Source organism: Chionomys nivalis, chromosome 1 (genome assembly GCF_950005125.1).
Source record: "Chionomys nivalis chromosome 1, mChiNiv1.1, whole genome shotgun sequence".
Lineage (NCBI taxonomy): Eukaryota > Metazoa > Chordata > Mammalia > Rodentia > Cricetidae > Chionomys > Chionomys nivalis.
This window is the reverse complement of record NC_080086.1, coordinates 195677765-195700011: the sequence shown is the minus strand read 5'-3', so window position 1 is coordinate 195700011 and position 22247 is coordinate 195677765. Positions and strand designations below refer to the sequence as shown.

The following is a 22247-nucleotide window of genomic DNA, read 5'->3' as shown; positions in this document are numbered from 1 at the left end:
AGTGGTTTCATGGATCATTTAAAATTTCTGAACTCTAAAATAAAGGAGCTGGAGAGGTGGCTCAGCAGTTAGAACACTTGCTGCTCTTCCAGAGGACCCAAGTCCGGTTTTGAGCACCCACATCAGACTGCTCACAACTACATGGAGCTCTGACTCCAGGGGATCTGACACCCATTCCAGGTCTCCTAGAGCAACTGCACACATACAGAAATAAAATTAAAAAAAAAAGGTCAATTTTTTGTTAACTAGGCTTATTAACAAAGTTGGCCTTACTGGGCAGCAGTGGCGCACACCTTTAATCCCAGCACTCAGGAGGCAGAGGCAAGCGGATCTCTGTGAGTTTGAGGCCAACCTGATCTACAAGAGCTAGTTACAGGACAGGTTCCAAAGCTACAGAGAAACCCTGTCTCAAAAAAACCTGAGAGAGAGAGAGAGAGAGAGAGAGAGAGAGAGAGAGAGAGATAGGAAGGAGGAGGAGGAGGAGGAAGAGAAGAAGAAGAAAAGAAAGAGGGGGGGAAGAAAGGAAGGAAGGAAGGAAGGAAGGAAGGAAGGAAGGAAGGAAGGAAGGAGAGAGAGAGAGAGAGAGAGAGAGAGAGAGAGAGAGAGAGAGAGAGAGAAAGAAAGAAAGAAAGAAAGAAAGAAAGAAAGAAAGAAAGAAAGAAAGAAAGAAAGGCCTAGCTTTTGACTACGGTCTGAGAAATCTCCACATTGCCAGATGGGATCGATCCACTCTGGCGCTCTAGGGTCTCATTCCATTAATTAGAACACGGATAAAATAACAAGTCATAAATTAAGCCTAAATATAACCTCAGATGTGTTTATATTAGAATATACTCATAAAGATCTGTTGAAAACTGCAGGAGTTTTTCTTTTTTTTTTCCTAATGATATGTGAACACACCTAGTTTACAAATTTAAAACTAAAAATGGCTTAGCTACCACAGTTCCATTACTGGATAGAAGGCTTTTCACACACACACACACACACACACACACACGACACACACACACACACACGACACACACACACACAGACACACACACACAGACACACACACACGTATATATATACAACCCACTTTCACTGCACATGGGCTAGTGTATATAGAATTATTCACATGTCCTCATGATTGATAGTCAGCATATCTACCTGTCTGTCTTGCAGACGTGTTTTCTGGAAAGCCCGCTGCCATTGTTAATGCTTCAGTGCCGGCTGGCAGATGCGGCTGTCACGAATATCCCCTAACAACTATGTTTGCTGCTTATCTGAATTAGTTAGGATGCTGTCTGCAGCTTTGCTTTGCAAAGAAGCAGTTTACCTTCTGCCTCCTATTATTTCTTTTTCCATTAACCTCTTCCAGAGAAGATTCTGTTTTCAGTTGTGATAAATACATGCAGCGTTCAAATCCCTGATTACATTTTTATACTACACAGATGACAAAATTTCAAAATCATTTTCAGCTTAAAGTAGGATTTGCAAAATAAAATGATCACCTAAAAGCTGTGGTTTATGGGAAAAGCAAATCTTCTCACCCTAGCTGTGTTCGTCTGCTTGTTGACCAATTAATAAATAGGGGTACACATAAATCTTTAAATTTAAACTGTAACTTTGGAAACATTACAAATAACTCATATGACATGACTACTTGTGGGCCATAATAACAGCAGTTAGATCATTACAAATTTCAATAAAAATAGTACATTTGTCAATATATTTAAATGTACTGAAAACTTCTTGAGAAGAAAAATGCACTTGAATATGTATATTAAATGTTATTGCTAAAACAATAAATGTGATCTTAAGTGTCTGTCTAAATATTTTAAAATGGAAATGAAAAAGTAGATTCAAAAACATATTCAGAATCCCAAAAGGAAAAATGACCAATGTAATAAACTTTAAAATAGTGACGAAGGTGTTATATCTAAGAATCATTTAAAAATGTTCCCATGGTTTAGGATATAGCTCAGTGGCTGAGCTTGTAGAAAGAAAAATGAAAACATTTTTTTCAACTTTTGCGCAGTCCACAGGAATAGTAAAATAATAATAATAGTAATAATAATAACAATCCATGAGATGTTTCTCTTGTAGTTAGTCATAAATAGCATTTAGTATAGTAAAACCTGGTAGACAGAAGTGCCAGGAGTTGAACTGGGCTTGAAAGATATCAAATCAACAGTGTATTTACACATTATTTTTCCAGTGGATTATAGGAAACAGTAACTGTTTGCTCTTCCCCATTTTCATAGGACAGGGTACGTGATTCTCAGAAGCAGCACGGGTCTTTGTGTAAATAACTGCCCTCCTTGGGAATGGGTTGACAGACCGTCAAACAGAAAGTTAAAATGAAACCTGGCTGGTGAGGTAAACCTGTGCTTTTTCACGACCAAGACTGTGCATGAAGGGAGCGGTGTGGTCGCTCTTGTCCCCAGCTCAAGAAGAGCTTGGGTGACAGCTGGGCTCTGGCAGTTTCCAGGAGAGCAGGGCAGAGCTGGTGTCACTTAACAACATCTGGTTATGACCATCTGAGCGCTGGTGTTTCTCATTAAGAAAGTGGGCCTGCAACTTGCTAGGCTCTCGGCAGCCCTCTCAAGCACTGCCTTCTTTGATGGAGAAGCGATTTTAGATGCTTTAGCCGATGCCAAACACTTCCTTTGGTTTTCCCTTCACCACGAAAGAGGGAAAGACAGGGACCATTCCTTCCATGGCACCAAGCACCCGGATAAAGGCTGGCAAGCTAAAGATCAAGTTTTCTCACAAGCGTCTACGCATTTGATAAACACTGGGGTTTGCGGCTGAACTTTTCAGATTTCTCATAAATTTTTTAGTACAAGAGCCACAGAGCCATGCAATGAAGTCAAAAAACTCAAAAGCTTAGTTGTATGGCAAACTGGAGATACTACTAAGCATAATTCTAGGAAAGCAGCCACCCCGGATTAATATATTAATTCATTTCTTTGTCATAATAAGTTACATGTGTTTAAGAATAATTTGAGTAAAATGTATAATTATAATTTTAGTATTAACTTGATTTCTTCTGAGGAAAGTGCTTAATTTAAAAAGAAAAGGCAGTATTTCCAGTTCCAATTAATGTTATAATTACTTATTTTATAGTCAGTGTGGTAGCAGTGTCTTTCAGTTGGTAATTATATATGAAAAAGACCATGATCATGATTAGATTAATTACTATATAAGTAGTGTGTTTATTGAAGTAGCATTGGTTTATGAAAATGGACTTAAAGTATTATTATCTTTTCAGCCACATTGTTTTCAAAACCGATACAAAAACATTTAGGACTTTTATATGTTATGAATGGCTAAATGAAAAGAAAGCCCTAGTGTCTAATTTTATGAAAACCAAATTAAAGAGTGCACGCTAATTTTCACTATCACTGTAGTAATAAGTGGCTTATGAACATATACCTTCTGAAACAAAAGGCAGTTTGGACAATTAGCCGTCTTCATATTTCTTCTGTGGTTTCACACTGTCATCTTCAACGACTGTTTGGGTTCTGAAACAGATGTTACTGTGTTAAACTTTTATCGTTGACAAATTCTATGAGCTTTATAATTTCAAAACTGTTAAATTTTGTCTTAAAGAAGTGTCAAGGACAGCCCTTGCCTCAAATCATACCTTACAAAAGCCCAGGGTAAAGTTGTGCCCCACAGGGACTAGAGAGTTATACTGTTCTATAAAGAAACCGAGTTAAGCGCGCGCGTGTGTGTGTGTGTGTGTGTGTGTGTGTGTGTGTGTGTGTGGCCAGTGACATATCCAAAATATAATATGAAAAGAAATATCTTCTTATGAGTTTATGAGTGCTTATCTATGAATGTTTATATATCACATAGGTTGGACTTGGAAAAGGAGGAAAAATGAACGGCGATCTTCCTTTGTCAAGGAAGGTTTACATACATTGACTAGAATATCAGCTCTCACATCTTTTACTTTACATTTTTTACTTAAAATGCATTAATTATGCATCATATCCAGCCCTATACTATTGTAGAAAAAATCTTGCGCCTTTACCTTTAATCTAATAGGTAGATAAAACAGATTGGTGAGTGACCCATTCCTAAGCCCTTTCTCCTGATGACAAGGTAGTCATTTCCCAATACTTATCCTTATTGATCTTGGCATTAAGCTCCCTTGGGTAGAAATGGAACACCTTCTAGTATCTAGTATCATAAAGACTAAACAAGTTTTTTTTTTTTTTAACCTAAAAAGAAATCCCGTTAGCAACCCTCGTTTGACTGCCAAATTTATCCCCAAAGTTTTTATGACCTTTGGAGAACTGAGTCCATAGAAACGCCCGAAGCCATGTCCAGGTCCAGCACAGTGTCTGTCACCCAACAGCAATTCAATAAACACAGATGAATGATTCCTGGTACAAAATTTGGGTGGAAATTAAGCAAAAACATAACTGTACAAAGCATTCAGAATGCAGCCTCAAAACTGAGTATAGTTTGGTAGACACAGAAAAGTTAACTATATTTGAACAGTTTGAAAGGACCATTTGTCCTTCCTCCCCGTCATTGTCCTGATCTTCCTCCTGTGCCTTTAAAAGGGAGCAGTTGGCCACCAGTGCAGTGAAAACATAACAGTTGATTCAAACAGTTGTCAAACCACGGGAAAACGTTTCTTTCCCATTGTGCTGTTTTTGGACACTATAGATATGATAAATCATGAACTGCATTATATAAAAAAAAACCCTCTTTTATGCCCAAACATTCAGTAGGAGGAAATGACATTTCTTTTATTACCTTGGTAAATGTTTTTAAGGTGTTTAGCGATAAGCTTTCTTTTTGTCAAAACTGCTTAGATTCAGTGGTTGCTAGGAATTTACTTGAAAACCTATAGTCAATAATATCAGGGGAGGAAACTGCGTCGTTAGCCAGCTAATGTGGAGAGAGGCTTGGCTGGCACTCCCTTCCTCGCTTCCTGGCTCTTTCTTGATCTTTTGTACTGTGGAGAGAGAGGCGATTGGAGTTTAGAAAGTTTATTTTCCATCATCGTGCATCAGCCATTGTTTCCAGCACTTTCTCGTCTTTTGGGCTGAGAAATGCAATTGTCCCTAGTAGTAGACAAAATAATAACGCTCCACAATTTCAGAAGACAGGAGGCCGGTATGATTTCAATACAAGTGCAAGCAAGGTCATCTTCATGTCTTGGCGAATTCGTTCTTCCTTCTTCAGCTGTTGTTTGGTTTGCTTTTGTTTTCTCCACAGGCAGAAACCTCCAGATTCCAGTACCCTTGCTTACACCCTAAATTTTAGCTTAGCTGCTAATTTCTCAGGACAAGTGCTTGAGTTGTGTACTTCTTTCTATAGTTCCTGGCTTCCTGGAATTGATGGTAGCAAAGCTGTTGCTATTTTTTTGTCTCTTCCACCTACTTTCATTTCTCACCTTAGTTAGATAGCAATGGATTATTTTTTTAGAGTGTTGTTCTGAGAAACATGCAGTAAAAAGAAACCACCCGTTTGAAGAGAGAAGGGAAGAGGCTTTGGTGAGCGGGTCTCCAAGCTTCTGGACAGTTGAGTACACAGAGAAAACAAATTCAAAAACAGATACCCCAGAGAGGACAAAGTTAGAAAGCAAGTAACTGTTGTAACAGTTTTATCCTATGACGGGCTGGTGACAGCAGTCTACAGAGCAGACGTGAGTGTGCTCTGCTTTCCTGACTTCTCCCGAGACTAAGTTATCAGCGCCTGCGGTGTGACAGAATGCTAGCTATCGTATGCCTTCGCTCCCTGTAGCTGCATCCTGGTATGGGATTCTAGCTCGTGGTTTCGTCCATTGTTAACCTGATGTGGGCCTTGCCTCTCTGAGAATTAAACATAGCAAAGCTGCATTTATGTGAAGCGGGTCTGCCTGGCCGCTCCACGGTGGCCGTCTCAGTGCCTGTTACCTCCCACTTTGCTTCCATCTGTGTGTGTGGCAAAAGGAATTGTCCTTAAAAAATACAGGCTTGCTCTGAACACAAATGCGTATTTGCAAGCCAGTGGGTTAACATTCTCCTGAATTTGGGTGCCATTAATAACTGTGTCAGGAACTTGTTTTGTTTTAACCTTTTGAGTACATGGAAATTTAACTGTCTCTGTGAAAACCTACATAAGCTTCCCTGGTTTCTGTAAATGCACTACAAAAAAATGTACATAAAAATATAAAGGTTATTTGCACACTATCTTTTTGCAGAAAACTTTCGTGTTGGTGATAATACAGAAGATGAAATTGTCTATTCAAAATTGGTGGTTAATGCAATAGTCTCATAGACTGTTAAAATGACTCCACCTGATTGAAAGATTGCAAAGATACTGATGGGCCACACTTCCACAAACTGTGCATCTAGAGGCTGCCTCTCTTGGTTTGTTTGCCATGATTAATGGAACTGAGAAACCTAATTGAGATTAAGGAGTATTTTCTAATCTCTTAATTATCCAAGGTTTTTAAACCCTGCTTTTGTAAGTACTGCGTGGGATATATTTTATCATGAAAAGTATTAATAGGTAGAAGTTATTGCAGCTATTTAATGAAATATAGACATGATCCTTGAAACATACTCTTTACTGGAGTTATTTAAAATCAGCTGCCATGGACTATAAATCCTTAGAATTTACTGAAAAATGAGGGAGGCGTGACTGAGGATTGTTGAGAGCGGTTAGCTCTTTGCCTATAAAAAGGGACACAGGAATGATATTTGTGTGTCTAACCCCGATTATAAATAGTCTCTTGATTTTTCTAACAGCATGTTCAGCAATAATCAAGCCTTACAGCTTAAGGTTAAAAAAATGTAGAATCCTGCTGCAGAAAATGCTATAACAAGAGAAAAATAGCTGCATTGGAATGCATTGGTCGTATGTGAAAAATGAAAATAATGGGGGGAGAGTATTTGTATATATAGCTAGAAGAAATCCATGTATTTTAAATTTAATTTTTAATAGATAATAAAAAGTAACTGACAGAAATTCTCTTATACTCTCAAAAATCTCTTTCTTTACATTTTAGCTGTGAAAGACAGATAGCTATTGTTTTTCAAAGAAATAACTATTTAAGAAGTCATTTGTATGACTTTCAGAGAAATAAAATGTTCTTTAAAATAAACTAAAAAGTGCAGTTCTAGGTAGGTGAAGAAAAATGGGAGAAAGATAAGAGGGAAAGAAGTGGAAAAAAAGAAACCTAGAAAAATTAGAAAAGAAGAGAATAAATCGTGAGAAAGAGAAATAGGAAACCTCACTTACTGGGGTTTGTCACGGGCCAGGCACTGTGTTGACTGTATTTTTGCCTTTCTCATGCTCCTATCAGTCATGAGACACACTCTCAAATTTCCTTCCTGTCAATAAGGAGATCAGAGAAGTTGCCTAAGGACACACAGCACAAAGTGACAAGCTGAGAAAGAAAGCAGGATTTAGCTACTCTCTGTGGTAAATGACAGTCAGTCCTGACTTTCCTCTCCAGTTCTGTGTCTCCTGCAAGGCACCGTAGATGCCCAGGCACGACACCCCACGGTCAGACCACTGACCTAAAGGACGGGGGCGGGGAATGGTGAGTCTACAATCTACCCATCCACTCATCCAGAGAGAGGGGCAGAGCCCTGACCCAGAGAGGGGCAGAGCCCTGACCCAGTGACAGACGTAGGAGGGGAGGGGAAGAGGCTAAAACCGCCCACACACATGGGTTTTTTATCCCACAAGTTTTACACTTTTGCTCTTTGCTTTTGACCTTCTGTCCCCTAAGAATCTTGGATTACAGTCTTTAGAATCTTTTAATAGGTGACTCAAAACTCATTGCCTGCCTGCCATTCAACCACGGAGGCCTCTTACGTACCCCACACGTACTTGTAAAGATGACTTGAGCAAACAGTTTAGCTCCCTTTATTTCCCTTTCCCATGGGGTAAAAACCCGTTTCTTAATGTTCTTACAACAGTAGTAATTCATTCTTCAAGAAGAAAACAGTCCCCAGAGTAGTCAAGAAGAGTGGATGCGGTCACGTCAGCTATCTTTCGGTTTAGGCACCTGTTTCCCTGAGTGACAACTTACAGCATGAATACTGCATGCCAGACTCAGTCCCTCTTAGCTCAGATTCCCTTTCACGTCCTCTTCACATCTCTGTTGGTAAAAGGTCAGATGTCCCCGTCCCCATTTGACAATTGAGGCAATGAGAGGTTAAGTGCCTAGCCATTGCAGCCACTGAAATAAGAGTTAGCCTTGAGTGTCCTGGCCAAATGTGAGGTTCATTTTCCCTCTTCCTTAAGGCCAAATTGCTACCTCAATAACTCCCTTTGGCCTTCAGTTCCTTGGCTGTAAAAACAGGATCATTCCATATCTATAAAAGGTGAGTACTTTAAGAGCTGAGATTTTATTGTCTTAGAAACCAGAGTTCTTTGTGCTTAAGGCATTCAAATGCTTTAAACACCCAAAACTTAGGCAGCCGTTATCTGTCAGGATAGACTGCCTAATGGTAAGCCCTGCTCTGAGACACAGAGGGAAAATGTGAGTCACCCCTGACCTCCTGTGTGACTCCAGCAGACAAATCTGAAGTAGAAAACGTTTTTAAATCCAAGTCAGTTCGGTGGCAGACAGTTTTTACAAGGCCCTTCTGGCACTGCTTGAAATTCCCTCTGCATGATTTTCTACTTATGGCCTCTCTGGTAGTTTGAATTATCATCACCATTAGAAATAATATTTTCCCATCATAATGTAATTTTTTTGAGATCTGGTTTCACTATGTAGCCCATGCTATCCTAGAATTCACTATGTAGACCAAGCTGGCCTCCAACTCAGAGATCTGCCAGCCTCTGCCTCCTGAGTGCTAGCATTAAAGGCATGAGCCACCCCGTCATATAATAAGAGGAAATTCTTTAGAAACATTTCTTTGCAAGGGGCAGGGGAGTCGTCCAAGGATGCTCAGGTGCTCTGGATTTAGCCTTTCATGACTGGATAGAAACTGAAGAAAGGATAAAGAAATGGTGTCAGCTCTTGTCCTAGTTATGTGTTTAATAGGGAGACATCACTTACTGTAAGAGCTTGCTGCTCATATAATTCTGTTTCTGAACACCAGTAAAGTTTAAAAAAATAATCTATGCCAGTGTTCACCGGTTCTCACCCAAAAACAGCATTAATTTTCACCTCCATTTCCTGGTCATCATGTTTCAAAAGAGTTCTCACTGACACTCCAGCGCCAGCACAGGGCCTGACATGGTGTGCGTGCTGGCTGCATATTGGATAAGTTCATGCACTAGATGGGACAAAGAGCAGTGTCATTCTTTAACAAGAACAAAGCCTTTTCCTCACTGGTGACTAAGGTGTAGTCAGAACAGCTCCATGCCTCTGCGGCCTCACACCTTGCTCTCGCTCCGAGGGTCGGGGACTGCCAAGGGTAAGAAGGACAGCTCTGTCCAAACAGATTCTGTTTACAGTCACAGATGTAAGCTGACAAGTGTGGCCATCCTGTTTGTAAGACACCTGGTTGGTCTCACCTGCAAGTAACTCAAACGCCAGCAATGATTAGTTCCAGTGTGGAAGCGGCCTGTGAATTTACACTCACGCGTTGGAGCTAAGATCACACGTTGAGCACTTCCTAATGTGATGCTTAATTCTAAAAGTGGAGCAGTCTGTACGTGCCTTCCGCACTTAGCAGGACGATCCCATCTCGTTACTTTTACAGACAACTGGGTGAAAAGGCAACATAGCATGAGGGAGGGAAATTGACTCCAAGTTTCTAGAAGCAATTGTGTTTCTATCACGTTCTGTTCCAGAATTTGGTGTGAATAAAGCAAAATAAGTTTGCTTTTTAAAAACCTTGGTGTGTGTGTGTGTGGGGGTATCACACAAAGCAGTAGCAGATCAGGAAGAGGACGAAGTCTGTTTAAATATTGTAAAAATGCCTGTGAAGCTTAATCTGCATATTTAAATGTCCATGAGAATGAAGCTTAATTTGCATATTTAAATGTCTGCGATGACAAATTTTCATACTTTAAATCATGCTTTAGCATTAAAATGTTAAATGTTAATCTCATCTCCATTAAAGAGGGCAAATAGTTTAATCACTAGGATAATTTTGTTTAGTAGAAAACATTTAGATTTGATAAAATATACTTTTTAGACATTAAATGTCTGGTTTTATATAGCATACATGATTGTCAATTTATTCTCAACCTGTCTGGCCACTATTGGAACTTGATGTTTTATAGACTCCACAAAGGTCATGGCCAGTACTATTGCACGAAACAACAGGAATGCATTTACCTGTTTTCCTGTTCTATACATGCTGTCAATAAAATGTTACACGGGCCAGCATTTGTTAGCTTGCTTTTACCGTGCTGAACAATAGTCTAGTCTTATACTTGGTGGGCATCCTCACCCGCTTGTGAACTGGCGAAGACATTTCTCCAACTGTTTAAAGTCAAACAAAGGTCTGGGGAGCTTTAGCTTTCTATCTCTCAGCTTTATTTTGTGAGGAAAAAGTCGGTGTCTTTTTGATTCAGTTTCTGCCTCTCCTCGGGCTTTATTGCATGGCTCTTTTTGGAAGTGTTTTGCCAGGTGCTGGAGGAGGGAGAGGAAAATGGACCTAGTCCGAGGACCATGTCCTAGGACATAAATGGTACCAACCCTCTTGCCTGATTATGCTTTGGGTTAGCTATTTTGAATCTTTTATGTTTGGGGTTTCATTTCCACAGGGCAGTATTATGTAAAATTGAAGACAAAAGTGAAGAATAGTGAAATACGGAGAAGAGCCCACCATAAGGAAGATGGGCTGAGCCAAGGGTAATGGCGTTCAATATTATTGGGAATTTTTGTCATTGCTACGAGAGAAATTTAGATTCATTTCAATAACTAGGAAAGTATTTCTAGTTTTCTACTCCAAACTTGCTCCTATTTGTGAATGAAAACTCTCGCTGGAGAGGCATTTCTGACAATAAAGCGAGCGCTTCCCCACCTGGGTATCATTTCCAGAATTACTCTCTCGAAACATTTGGCCTCGGTAGAACTCGCTTAAAGTCATACTTTCCAGAATGACACTGCTACTCTCTAGGATGTTTTCTGGGACAGACAGTATCTGAGATTATTATTTCCTGTAATAAAAGTTTTAAGATTCTAATCATCTGGCTGTGTGAAGTGGGTAAATTATGCTATAGGCTTAATTTAAATGCTTAGATTTCCCGTCTTCCTCTTTTTTTTCCTTTCAATAACGTGTGTTGATTAAGGTGATTGTGTTCTTCATGTGCATGGAATATATTGATACCACGTATTGTCCTAGTATGTAGATGGACTGATCACACCCTCTTACATGGTAAAACTCCAAGAAAATGACTGCAATGTGTCAATCAAGATTTTATATGAATCCTTCAGAGTTCTTCTCAGCCCAACTTTTCATCTTCAGATGCACTCTCTGTTCTGGTTCAAGCCGTTTCTGTCATCTTTAAACAACTGATTTTTGGAAGCTATGTGTGAAATTATAATCTTCTAGTGCAGCTAAAAAATGATATGTGACATTTCTACCGAGGGCGTGGTGATTCCTCTTCACTGAATTGTACCCATTCAGAAGACAGTATTTAGGAAGTTTTATAGATCTCCCCTTTTGACAAATCAATATAGCATATTAATTCAGTACTGAAATCACATATTAGAAAAAGTATTTGCTGGTTATGTAGCCTTAGTAGGAGTTCTCCCCATGCCTTCTATAACATGGAAATATTTTGCTCACATACATAGGATAAATTTGCCCCACCTAGGATGGCTGTGAAGAGTTAATATATAAAGTACTTAGAAGAGAGCCCTTAGTCAATGCTAATTCATACTGCAGTTAATCATAGCATCATCACACAGGTCCTGGGGAAATGCTCAAGCATGTCCTCATAGTAAAAAAATTTTCATGCGTATGTAAGCTATTCTTTCTCCACGTATATTGATTCATTAATGGTGCTTTAGAAAATAAATCGATCGCTTCGACTGGAAAGAAAATGCCACAGTTATTCTGGAACTGTGGTTAATAATGCAGCTTTTATTTGCCGAGTTCGCCATAGGACCTAAGAACAAAGAACTCTCCTTACTATGAGTGCTTTAATGTGGCCGCTGGGATTGTTTGGTTAACGCACATTTTAAAGGTTTATACATTCTGTGAGCGATGTCCTTTCTAGGAGGGAAACTGTAGGTTAAGAGCCACACTTCAGGTCCTCCTTGATCCACTGAGTGTTCGGTTTCCTTTGCGTTCTTTGGTGAGGAGCAGCCGTTCCGATACCGAGGAGTGGAAGATACCAGGAGTTACCGTGCTTATCATTTCTCCACTGATTTGCTTTGCAGCTCGCGGTTCCCCACAATGATGAATGGACTCGATTTGCCAGGACCCTGGTGGAGATCCGCGCCAACAGGGCTGACAGCGAGGAGGAAGGCGCTGTTGAGTTAGCTGCCTAGATGTGAGACGCGCCTGCTCCCTGTGACCCCCATCCTTCCCTGCCAGAACGCAGAGTCTGCAGTCAAGGCCTCCGTGCTGTGTTTGGTGTCCTCTCAGTATCTATCTCTGTGGCATTTGGGGGGCCATACTGTGTGCAGTGTTACCCCATATACTCCACACGTACCTACTCACCCAAAGTCTGCCATACATTTCTATCATGGTGTCTCTGTCTCAAAAACAAAAGGGGGAGGGAACCCTTTAGGGGTTTAGTTGTTGCCTTTTAACTACTTAGTAGCTGTATTTAATAGCTGGAAACCTCTGGTTGAATTTGTGCTTACATGGACTTCTGGTACAGTCCTATTAAATCCATATGAAGCCAGATATGATTGGGTACAGATGTGGCGTGCCTCATGATATGGTACAGGGCCAAAGACTCGAGATGTGGTGTTTTACATGGTGACTCACATTATGAATGGATTTACTACAAGAACATTGCTGCTCCTTATTTATTGTAATGCGCTGCATGGAACATATTTATTTGAAAGCATTAAAATAAACGATCTTAGAGCATGTGGGTAATGAGAGGCCTGTATTTGCTCTGCTGCTGCTGAGGTTACACTAAGTTCCAAATAACAATTACAGTATGCCAGTTCCACTGAGAACACGGAGTCTTTAGAGGTTTGCTGCAGTGAACAGAATGAATTTTAATGCCTATTATTTCTAGGTACTTTAACAATATTTCAAATATAGTTGGCCATTGATACTTACCATTCAAGCTAGCACAACCTTCCACAAAAGTCTGTGGTTCCAAAATATGACACAAGCATTACCAATAAAATGTTCCAAATCAGGTCTGTATCTCTGTGGGTAAATGTTTTTTGCTTAGTGGAAAGCCTGACAGGAAGTTTGCTTTGACAAGGGGTTGGAGCGATGCATGAGGACCATGTTAAAGATTAAACATGACCTGTTAGGCGGACAACCCGGTGGGCTTAAATCAAGACTCTTCATTTTGTTTTTATAAGTTGTGTATGACTTGGTTGCTGTTGTTGTTTTTACTGTCGTTGTTCTGGTTTTAGGAGGTAGACACTCCCTTGGCTCTGTCACCAAAGCCACCATGTTTACAAACAATGTTAAATGGCAGAAGAGGAGAGGACAGCTTGAGGTGAACACATGCTGTATGTTCTAGAAATGCGCGTGTTTAAATTCCCACTAGAAATTATGTTAGTTACTATTAAACTAGAGAATGCTCCTATAAACAGCTTTAATCATTCCTTTTTTTCAAGTATTATTTCATTGGTAGAGAGAGAGTAAAAATCAATTATAGTTAAATCATTTTTAAAAATTGTCAATAGGCTCTCAACATTTTAGGAAGAAAACTTCCATTCACACATTCTTGGTAGAGATTCCTTAAACATATATACATTTTTTAAGATATATTTTCCTCCAACTGCTCTATAGCACCTACATAATCAAATTCCCTCCCAAACATAAATTAACATTTCATAGAGAAAAATGAATGTCTTCATATATGTGTATTTAAACTCAGTTATTAGCAGTATGAAGAAAAACATTTGAAAATTCCATCATATTTCCTGGTTTTTTGTTTTGTTTTGTTTTTGTTCTCTGGAGGTTTTCATTTTGTGAGGGGTGAAGTGTCTGTCGAGACAGGGTTTCTCTGTGTATAGCCTTGGCTGTTCTGGAACTCACTCTATAAACCAGGCTGGCCTCAAATTCTCCGAGATCAGTCTGCCTATTTAATCCAGAGTGCTAGGATTAAACGCAGTGCCACCACTACCCGGCTACAGACTTTCTGTTTTGTTAAAGGAGAGCATTCTAATTTATCTTTATCAGCAAAGGGATTTCTCTTTAGAGTATGAAAATATTTCAGTAGGCCTTTTACGTAAACAAAGCTAAACCAAAATACCATTATGATAGTGTGAAAAGGTACAAGACATAAAAAAAGAATCTAAAAACAATTGGAGTAAAATCTGGTGACCTGACTTCCGCCAGGACTCATATGGGGGAAGGAGAGAACTGACTCCCACGGGTTGTCTTCTGACTTCCGCACTCCCCCACACACATGCATACATAAAACAAATACATGTAAACATTTTTAAGTCTCAAAGCAATCTAGTAACAAAAATATTGGCATACACTAAACCATCATTAAGGGTAAATCAAAAGCCCATGTGTTTTGACTGAAGAGCAATCGCAGTGTTTCCATGAGAGAAACCTGTGCCTCTTCTGGGACAGCCATTGGATGGCACATGTTAAAGTCCATGATTAATCCCCTGAGATGGCCAGCTTCTGTCCATCCTCACAACTTGGCCCTCCGACTCTGTGATGAGTGTGTATTGATTTCATGTAACTGATAGAACGGGGGACATCGTGAAGAGAATAATACTCTCAGGTCTGGCTTTTGCCTGACGTCTATGAGAATCTGCTGTAATCCAAAGTGCTAGGTTGGGCATGGTGGCACACACCTTTAATCCCAGCACTCAGGAGGCAGATTCGGGCAGATCTCTTTGAGTTTGAGGCCAGCCTGGTCTACGTAGTGAGTTCCAGGCCAGGGCTATGATGGGAGACCTTATTACAAAACAAAACTAATCTAAAACAACAACAAAAGCAACCACAGGAAGTACAGCCCAATATACAATGGGAATGTTTGGTTCAACAAGGACTTCCTGTGTAACAGTGAACCCAATAGCTGCTCACTGCAGAAGCCAAGTACGTCAGCAGTCCCAGTCCGGCCTGTTAGCCTGGAGCTCCCGAGGGGCACTAGGAAAGAATTTCATTGGACAGTCAAAGAAGTGGGAGTCTGTGTCTCTGCTGATCTCACACACAGCTCTGCCTCAGAGCTCTATCTAGAAGTGGAGCTGTGTCTATGCTGATCTCATAGCTCTGCCTTGGAGCTCTCTATATCTAGAGTGGGAGTCGTGTCTATGCCGATCTCATGGCTCTGCCTCAGAGCTTTCTCTATCTAGGCTCCATGTTGGATGATGCTACTTACTTCGAGAGTAGGGCTTTCTTCCTCAGTTAGTCCTCTCTGGGAACACCGTTATAGGCACTCCCAGAGATGTGCTCCCTAGGTGATTCTATCTTGTTGAGTGACAACAGACTACCACATGCACCACCGGCAATATGAGGCTAGGAAATGAATGCAGGATGTGGTGACCCTTTACCTCAGTGAACTTGTTTGCCACCTTCAGTCCTCCCTGTGGCTAGGAGCAAACTGAGATATTCTCTCCTAAAGTAAAGGAGAAACTGCTGACATTTAGAACTCTCAACACATAGAAGAAAGCCCAGCACCTTGTAGACTATTTGGGACTCTGAAGTCAACACATTCCACATCTATAATCCAAGGCTAGGGGGGAGTCAGGGCTTTTGGTGGACACAGAATGGGGGTGGACTTTGCTGTGGGTCTGGCAGTACAAGCAGCTCTAAGCTTGGGTAATACAACCACAGAAATTACAATGCATGCATCAATGGTGAGAAGAGACAGTGCGGAACTTTTGGAATAGCCTCCATCATCAGTACCACATCCTATAGTAAAGAACTCTGTTGCCGTAGGATATGGACATGCCATGCATCCCACTGTAAGCTGAGCTGTGTGACACTACTGGAACACGGCTGACAGACCTAGAAGCCATTTGTAATATAGAAATTGTGACCAAAATCAAAGAATTTGAGCAAGCAGCACAAGCAAGTAGCCTAGGACCCCAATGTTACCCAACAGAATTTTAGCAGTGCCTCTCCCCCATGTTGGCATATTTGGTCATATGTGGGGGCGGGGCAGGTTCTGTATGACCAGCAGAAACATGTCAGAGCCTGATGTACATATAGGTTGGCTCAATTCATGGGAGAAAGTTAGACACGGAGGAGAGCCATGTTAGAGCCATCTTCTGGAGTGACTTTGAAAGACAGTTCAGAGGGAAAGTTCCCTTTATAGATCAGAGATCTGAGCTGTAAAACCAGTCATCCACAAACAGGAATGCATGGGGTCCATAGGGGGCCATTGTACAACCCGTCATCCTCAAACATGAATGTATGGGGGCCATTTTCATAGTTAAACCACTTTGAGTGGGTGGTGAAAGGGCCAGGAGTGAGTCCACATGCCTACTGCCAGCCTGCCTCAAGCTCTGTCAGTCTTTGCAGAAGTCACTACCCCCACCTTTCACCCCCTCACCTTTCACCCCCTCACCTTTCACCCCCTCACCCTACACCCCTGTTGTCACTTTTCGTAACTGCCAAGCAGGTGATGTTGCTCAAATGCTGACATCATCAGAGCAGAGTGAGAAGATTTAGGCCCTTAGAGTGGTCCATCCCCTGGAGGATTTGACTTGGACCTTCCTTGTTAGTTCCTTTCTCTTTGCTCTGATGAAACACCTAGCCAGTGCAACCCGGGCAAAGATTTATTTTGACTCCTGGTTTAAGACACGCAGTCCATGATGGGGAGGCATGGCAGCAGAAGTGTAACGTGACTGGTCTCATAGTCTGAAGCCAGGAAGCAAAGAGTTGACAGGACATGGGGCAAGCTATGCAAACCCAAGGCTAGCTCCACCACCCACCTCCTCCAAAGCCTCTCCCTACATTTCAAGCTTCCACAGCTTTCCAAAACAGGGCCACCAGATGGTGAGCAAGCATTCAAACACCTGGACATCTGGGACACTTCTTACAATCAAACCGTGTTCTCTGTGGTCTTAAGCCTGCATCTTCTAAGCATCACCAATCCAATCAAGCTGCATGGTCTCTCCACTCTTCCATGATGTAACGAATCACAGGGCCTCTGCAGTAGAGAACACTGAATTTATAAATCCCCATACACACATTCTGAAGTTCCACCCTTTAATTAAGGTCATTCTTCTGACTGACTGATTTTTCAATTAACTTTTTAATCTGTGAGAGCAGCAAGTCCCTCAGGGCCTAAGGTCAATGTCAGTATGAAAAGCTATAGTCTAGAAGAGCAATAACAGCAAAAATAATAAAATGCACCTGCCATTCCTCATCATAGTCAGAATTAAAATGAGAAAAGAACAGTTTTTATGCTTTAGTACATAAATGAAATACATAAAAATTAAGGGTTTGTTCATCAACTTTTTGTTTAAAGATTAGTATAACATTTATTTTTATTTAAGTAGGAGTATTCGCCTATATATATGTATAGGCACCATGGGGCTGGAGGGATGTCCCAGTCCTGAGTCAATTTCCAGCAACCACGTGGTGACTCACAACCATCTGTACTGAGATCTGGTTAGTAAGAGACCTGGTCAGTCTTCATCTACCTAGGCTAGGAAACCCAATATGGACAAGTTCAACAGAACCATCATATACAGGTAACCCATGCATGCTTCAGCATTGCCAGGGCATAAAGAAGAAAAGAGAGAACTCATGTGTATTCCTGGTGCCTACAGAAGCAGAAGAGAACCACACATTCCTAGAACTGGACTTTCAGACAGTTGTGAGCCACCATTCAGGTGCTGGGAAGCAAACCCAAGTCCTCTGCCAGAGCAGCCAGTGCTCATAATCGCTGTTAGATCTCCCCAGACCAGAATCACTCTCCTTTGTGTTCTGGAGACAGGGTCTCCTATGTAGCCCCAGCTTCCCTGGCCCTCAGTATGCAAAACAGGCTAGTCTCCAAGTTAGAGAGACCCACACCCACATACCTCTGCCTCCCAGGTGCCGCCATGCCTGGCTTTACTCATCAACTTTTAACAGCTATGTTCATGACATTAAAAGGCCAAATTATGGTTTTGAATCTGTCTACCTGATCCTTTTGTTTTTTCATTTTTATTTATGTATTGTGAAGTCATTACTAAGCACACAGCTAGGTTATGTTTTCTTGATAAACGTTTATCTGACATACAAGAATTGAGGCCAGGGCTTTGTACATTCAAGCACCGAGCATGGCAACCCTTGACCCTTTAATGTCATATGGGTCACCGCCCTCTCATTTCAGCCTTAAGGGTTCACTCTAGTGTCCTTATTGGCAAGATGCTAGGCATGTGATATTACACTTGCTTCTGTGGCATTGTGACAGTTTCTCCCTTATCCCTGAATGATTTGTCTTTTTAATCAGAAATGGAAATTTCATTGACAGATTTTGTTTTTCTTTCTTTCCATACTTAAACTACCTTGAGCAAGTCTGGGGAGATGAGTCATTTGGTGAAGTGTTTAATGCCCAAGTGTAAGGAACTGAGTTTGAAGTCTCAGAACCCACGTGAAGCTGTCAAGGTGGCATGTGATTGCAGCTCTCCTATGGTGAGGTAGGAAGCAGTGACAGTAGAAACCTTCTAAGGTCACAGGTCAGCTAACCTGGCAGAGAAAAGAGAGCTAGATTGTCCAGTGATCTCCACACACACATGACTGGAATCACATCCACAAATGCACAAGCACAAGTACACATGTGCGCGCGCGCGCGCGCGCGCACACACACACACACACACGTTTTTGTAGAGGGTGGGGGTGTTCAGGATCTCCGCTACTTCCTTGACAACATTATTAATAATTGTTATCCTAATGTTTTGATATTAGCTCCACAACTCTCTTTTTCCAGAGCAGGGTTTCCTATTAATTTTTCATCTCGTTGTGGCGTTTTTCTCTTTAAGATTTTAAAAATTATTTTATTAGGAATAACTTTTTTGTTCTGACAGTTAATACTTAAAATCACTGAAATCCCTGTGAGGCTCACTTTCTGGGCTTCAGTAGGGGCAGTGGAGCACTGCTGTCTGCCGAATTTAGCTTCTCACTGGCCACTTGTCCGAGGACTCTACTTGGTGTGCTGTGTAGGGTGAAGATGTTCCTGCAGCTTTCAGAGCAGAAATTCTTTCTCCTCAAGGAGTTCCAGAGTTTTCACTCTTCCTTGGCTTCAGTGATTCCCTCCCTAGTCTTGGCAAGGTTCTTTTTACAGTCAGCTAGATTGGTACTTCCCCTGAGGCCGGAGACCTCTGTAATGTCCACTGCTGCCTCTAGGATCAGTTCCTTCTGGTTGCTTCTCTGTCCTATAAATTCTAGCTAAGTGGGTCTCTCTGACATCTATCTGTTCAGTCTGGGGTCTCTGGGTTCTCCTACTTTGCACAGTGGGTGGAAACTGTCTCAGGTGACCTCAGCGATGGTCTTTGATCCCTTCCCACCCGAAGCTCACAGTCCCTTCCTTTGCTGCACACCAGCTGCTTGAAGAACACTGTGTAAAGTCTGGCTCCACTTCTCCTCTTCCTCCTCCCCTCTTTCTGATTTTATAAAAGCAGAGTATCAGCCTAGTATAGAACACTGAAGCTAGCCCAGATGGCAAGCCTTGTCGTAAAAAGCAGGCTCCTAGTCTGGAGGGATGACTCCATGGTTTAGAGCACTGACTGCCCTCGCAGAGGACCTGGGTTTGATGCCCAGCACCCACATGGTGGCTGATGGCTCGCAACTCCTGTTGAAGGGTATCTGATGCCCTCTTCCAGCTTCTGAGGGCACTAGGAATGCATATGGTACACACATACCCACACATGGGGTGGGGTGAAGAGGCAAAACGCTCATACACATAAACATATGTTTAAAGAAGCCAACTTAGATGGAGCCATCAACTAGTAGGAGACATAGGTTCTCAGATTAATAGCAGATATCACATCATGTAAAACTTAAGTGGCAAAATCCTGCTTCAGTCTGAACCCACCCCACTGTGAAGGAGTGAAATTATGGCATTTTAATGTTTTTTTTTTTTGTTTTTTGTTTTTGCCTAACAAGAAAATGGTGCAAATTTTGGGTGTAGTTGGTTAATAACTTGCTCACATCTATGTAAGAATGGAGGAAACAAAAGAGATGGTTGATGCGTCATTTCGTTTTGGTGGTAGGAAATCTGTTGAGAATATGACTTCCCCTCATTGGTGGTAATGGGCATCTCATGACCAAAGTAATTCCAGCAACCCTGCACTCTGTAAATGCCCTTTCTTCTCTCCAGACACGTGTTCATAGGTATTAACTTTTATGAGGCCAAGTATCCATAGGTATTTGCGTTTAACTTGGTTTTTTGTTATTTCCATCCCTTATCAGAGAATGGCATTTTCTAATTAGAGATTTTGAAGATGGTCCAATTCTGCTGGCTTCATACCACGTTGTGCTGTAGCAGTTTGTAAACTTACTTCTGCTTTTTCCACATTACCTTCCAACTTCACTCCCGGAGGACAAATGCTTCAAGTTTACCTCAATCCTCTTTACTGACTTTAATAGGCCGTAAACTGGTTTAAGAGGAACCTCAGAAGGCTGGTTCAGGATTCACCTGGTCCTAAGCACCGGAATTCTCTAAGGAAGCAAATGTGCTCGGTAAGATGAATGACTGGAGACGTGCTTCTTCCTTACTCTAAGGCGTTCACGGTGTCTCCACCAGTGAGAACTGAGCACCAGAAAATCTGGGTGCGCTGTCCTAAGAACTCTTTGCCTGAGTTTTACTACGAAACCTTCCTAGAGGAAGGCAGGCTGCCAGGAAACCAGAGTCACAGCCGAGACCCAACACTACGGAGCCGGAGCACTGCGAGCAAGAAACTTACTGAATGTCTTGGCCTCCGCATTTTTAACATGGAGCAAAGGATACTACTTCTTTGACCAGGGAAGGCTTAATAAGGCCATGTCAGGCATGTGACATCTCCTGTTTAATGAGTCCTTACAAACCAGAGAACTCTGTCCCCTGAGAGCCGTGCTTGGGAGGCCACAGCTAGAGCTGGCATCGGCAACTTAGGGCAGAGTGAAGGGTCCATGCCTTCGGGGGCTTTTATTATTTTACTTTGGACTTGCTTCTCTCCACCTTATTGTACAAGTCTGGTTTAAGTATTTAGGTCAACTTTGAAATCACCTTCGTAACTGCTCCACTGCAAAAATGAATCACCCTTGAAGATCCCCACTGAAGCAACAAGGCCGTGGAGCCTTGGTGGCCAGAGCAGGCAAAGGGAGGAGTATGCGACCAGAAGCCAGCCGCAGATGGCACAGTCCCGTGTCTTCCTAGTGTTCCTCCAAGAGTTATTCAAGGGGAAAGTGGTTCTGCCTTAGGCAAAACCTCTTTAACAGCCCAGCTTCTCAAGGCAAGCACCGTTTCGTTAGGTCCCCAGCACATGAAATCAGTGCTCCCTTTGGTCCCTTCTCAGCCAATTAATGCATTAGCTGAAAACAACTCTTTCTGATTTCTGCAACCTCCAAAAAACTGGAGAAACAGAGAGCGAGCTCCAAATACATATTCACTGATCAGAAATACAAATCACAAATCTCAAGCCCAAGGTAACACGCACTGCAGGGGGGAGGACTTTTGAAACAACAATTTAGTTTTCACAATGGCCAAGGAATTTACACTCACCTTTGAATTTATGTGATACTTCCTTACTTAGAGCAACAAATTACCAATAATTAATTTATAGCTAGGTTGATTTGACAAGATCGGCTTATAATTTCTAAAGAAAGTATTTGATATACAGGAATGTGTCAGCTGGTCTTTGTTTCTGTTTAGTAGAAAGCATCACCCCAGCTACCTAACACCCCTTTATACAAAGAGTCTGGAATATTATAGTCGGGAGCCTCATCCCAGCCCTTGGTACCTATCTTTAGAATATGGGGCAGGAACTCCATTTCAAGCCCCCTCCCCTGGGAGTTGTCTTAATACACACTCCACCTCGGAGAAAGCCCCCCAAACAGTAACCCCTCCCCAGGGAAGATCAAGACCACTCCCACAGGCTACTTAAACTGCCCCCCCAGAGGATGCACACGTGGTCTCCAGGTTTCATGTGGTCTCTCCTTCTCTCTCTTCCCTTCGCCATGCTTTCCTGGGCCACCCGGGAGCGCTGCATTAAACATGGGCATCTTTTATTTGGTCTAATTTGGTCTGATTGGAATTAT

At 41.7% G+C, this 22247-nt stretch overlaps 1 protein-coding gene across 6 annotated transcripts in view; it reads left to right on the top strand.

The window, feature by feature from the left end:
• Dync1i1 (dynein cytoplasmic 1 intermediate chain 1) overlaps positions 1–13516 on the top strand; it is a 307387-nt gene extending 293871 nt beyond the window's left edge. For 2 of the 6 annotated variants that reach the window (XM_057771005.1, XM_057771003.1), the window contains one exon: positions 12296–13516. In XM_057771005.1, the coding sequence (XP_057626988.1) occupies positions 12296–12406 (111 nt within the window). In that variant the 3' untranslated portion in view covers positions 12407–13516. The remainder of the gene's footprint in view (positions 1–12295) is intronic. The other 4 variants (XM_057771008.1, XM_057771006.1, XM_057771007.1 and 1 more) reach the window with 3 other exon arrangements.
• Positions 13517–22247: the final 8731 nt, after the last annotated feature.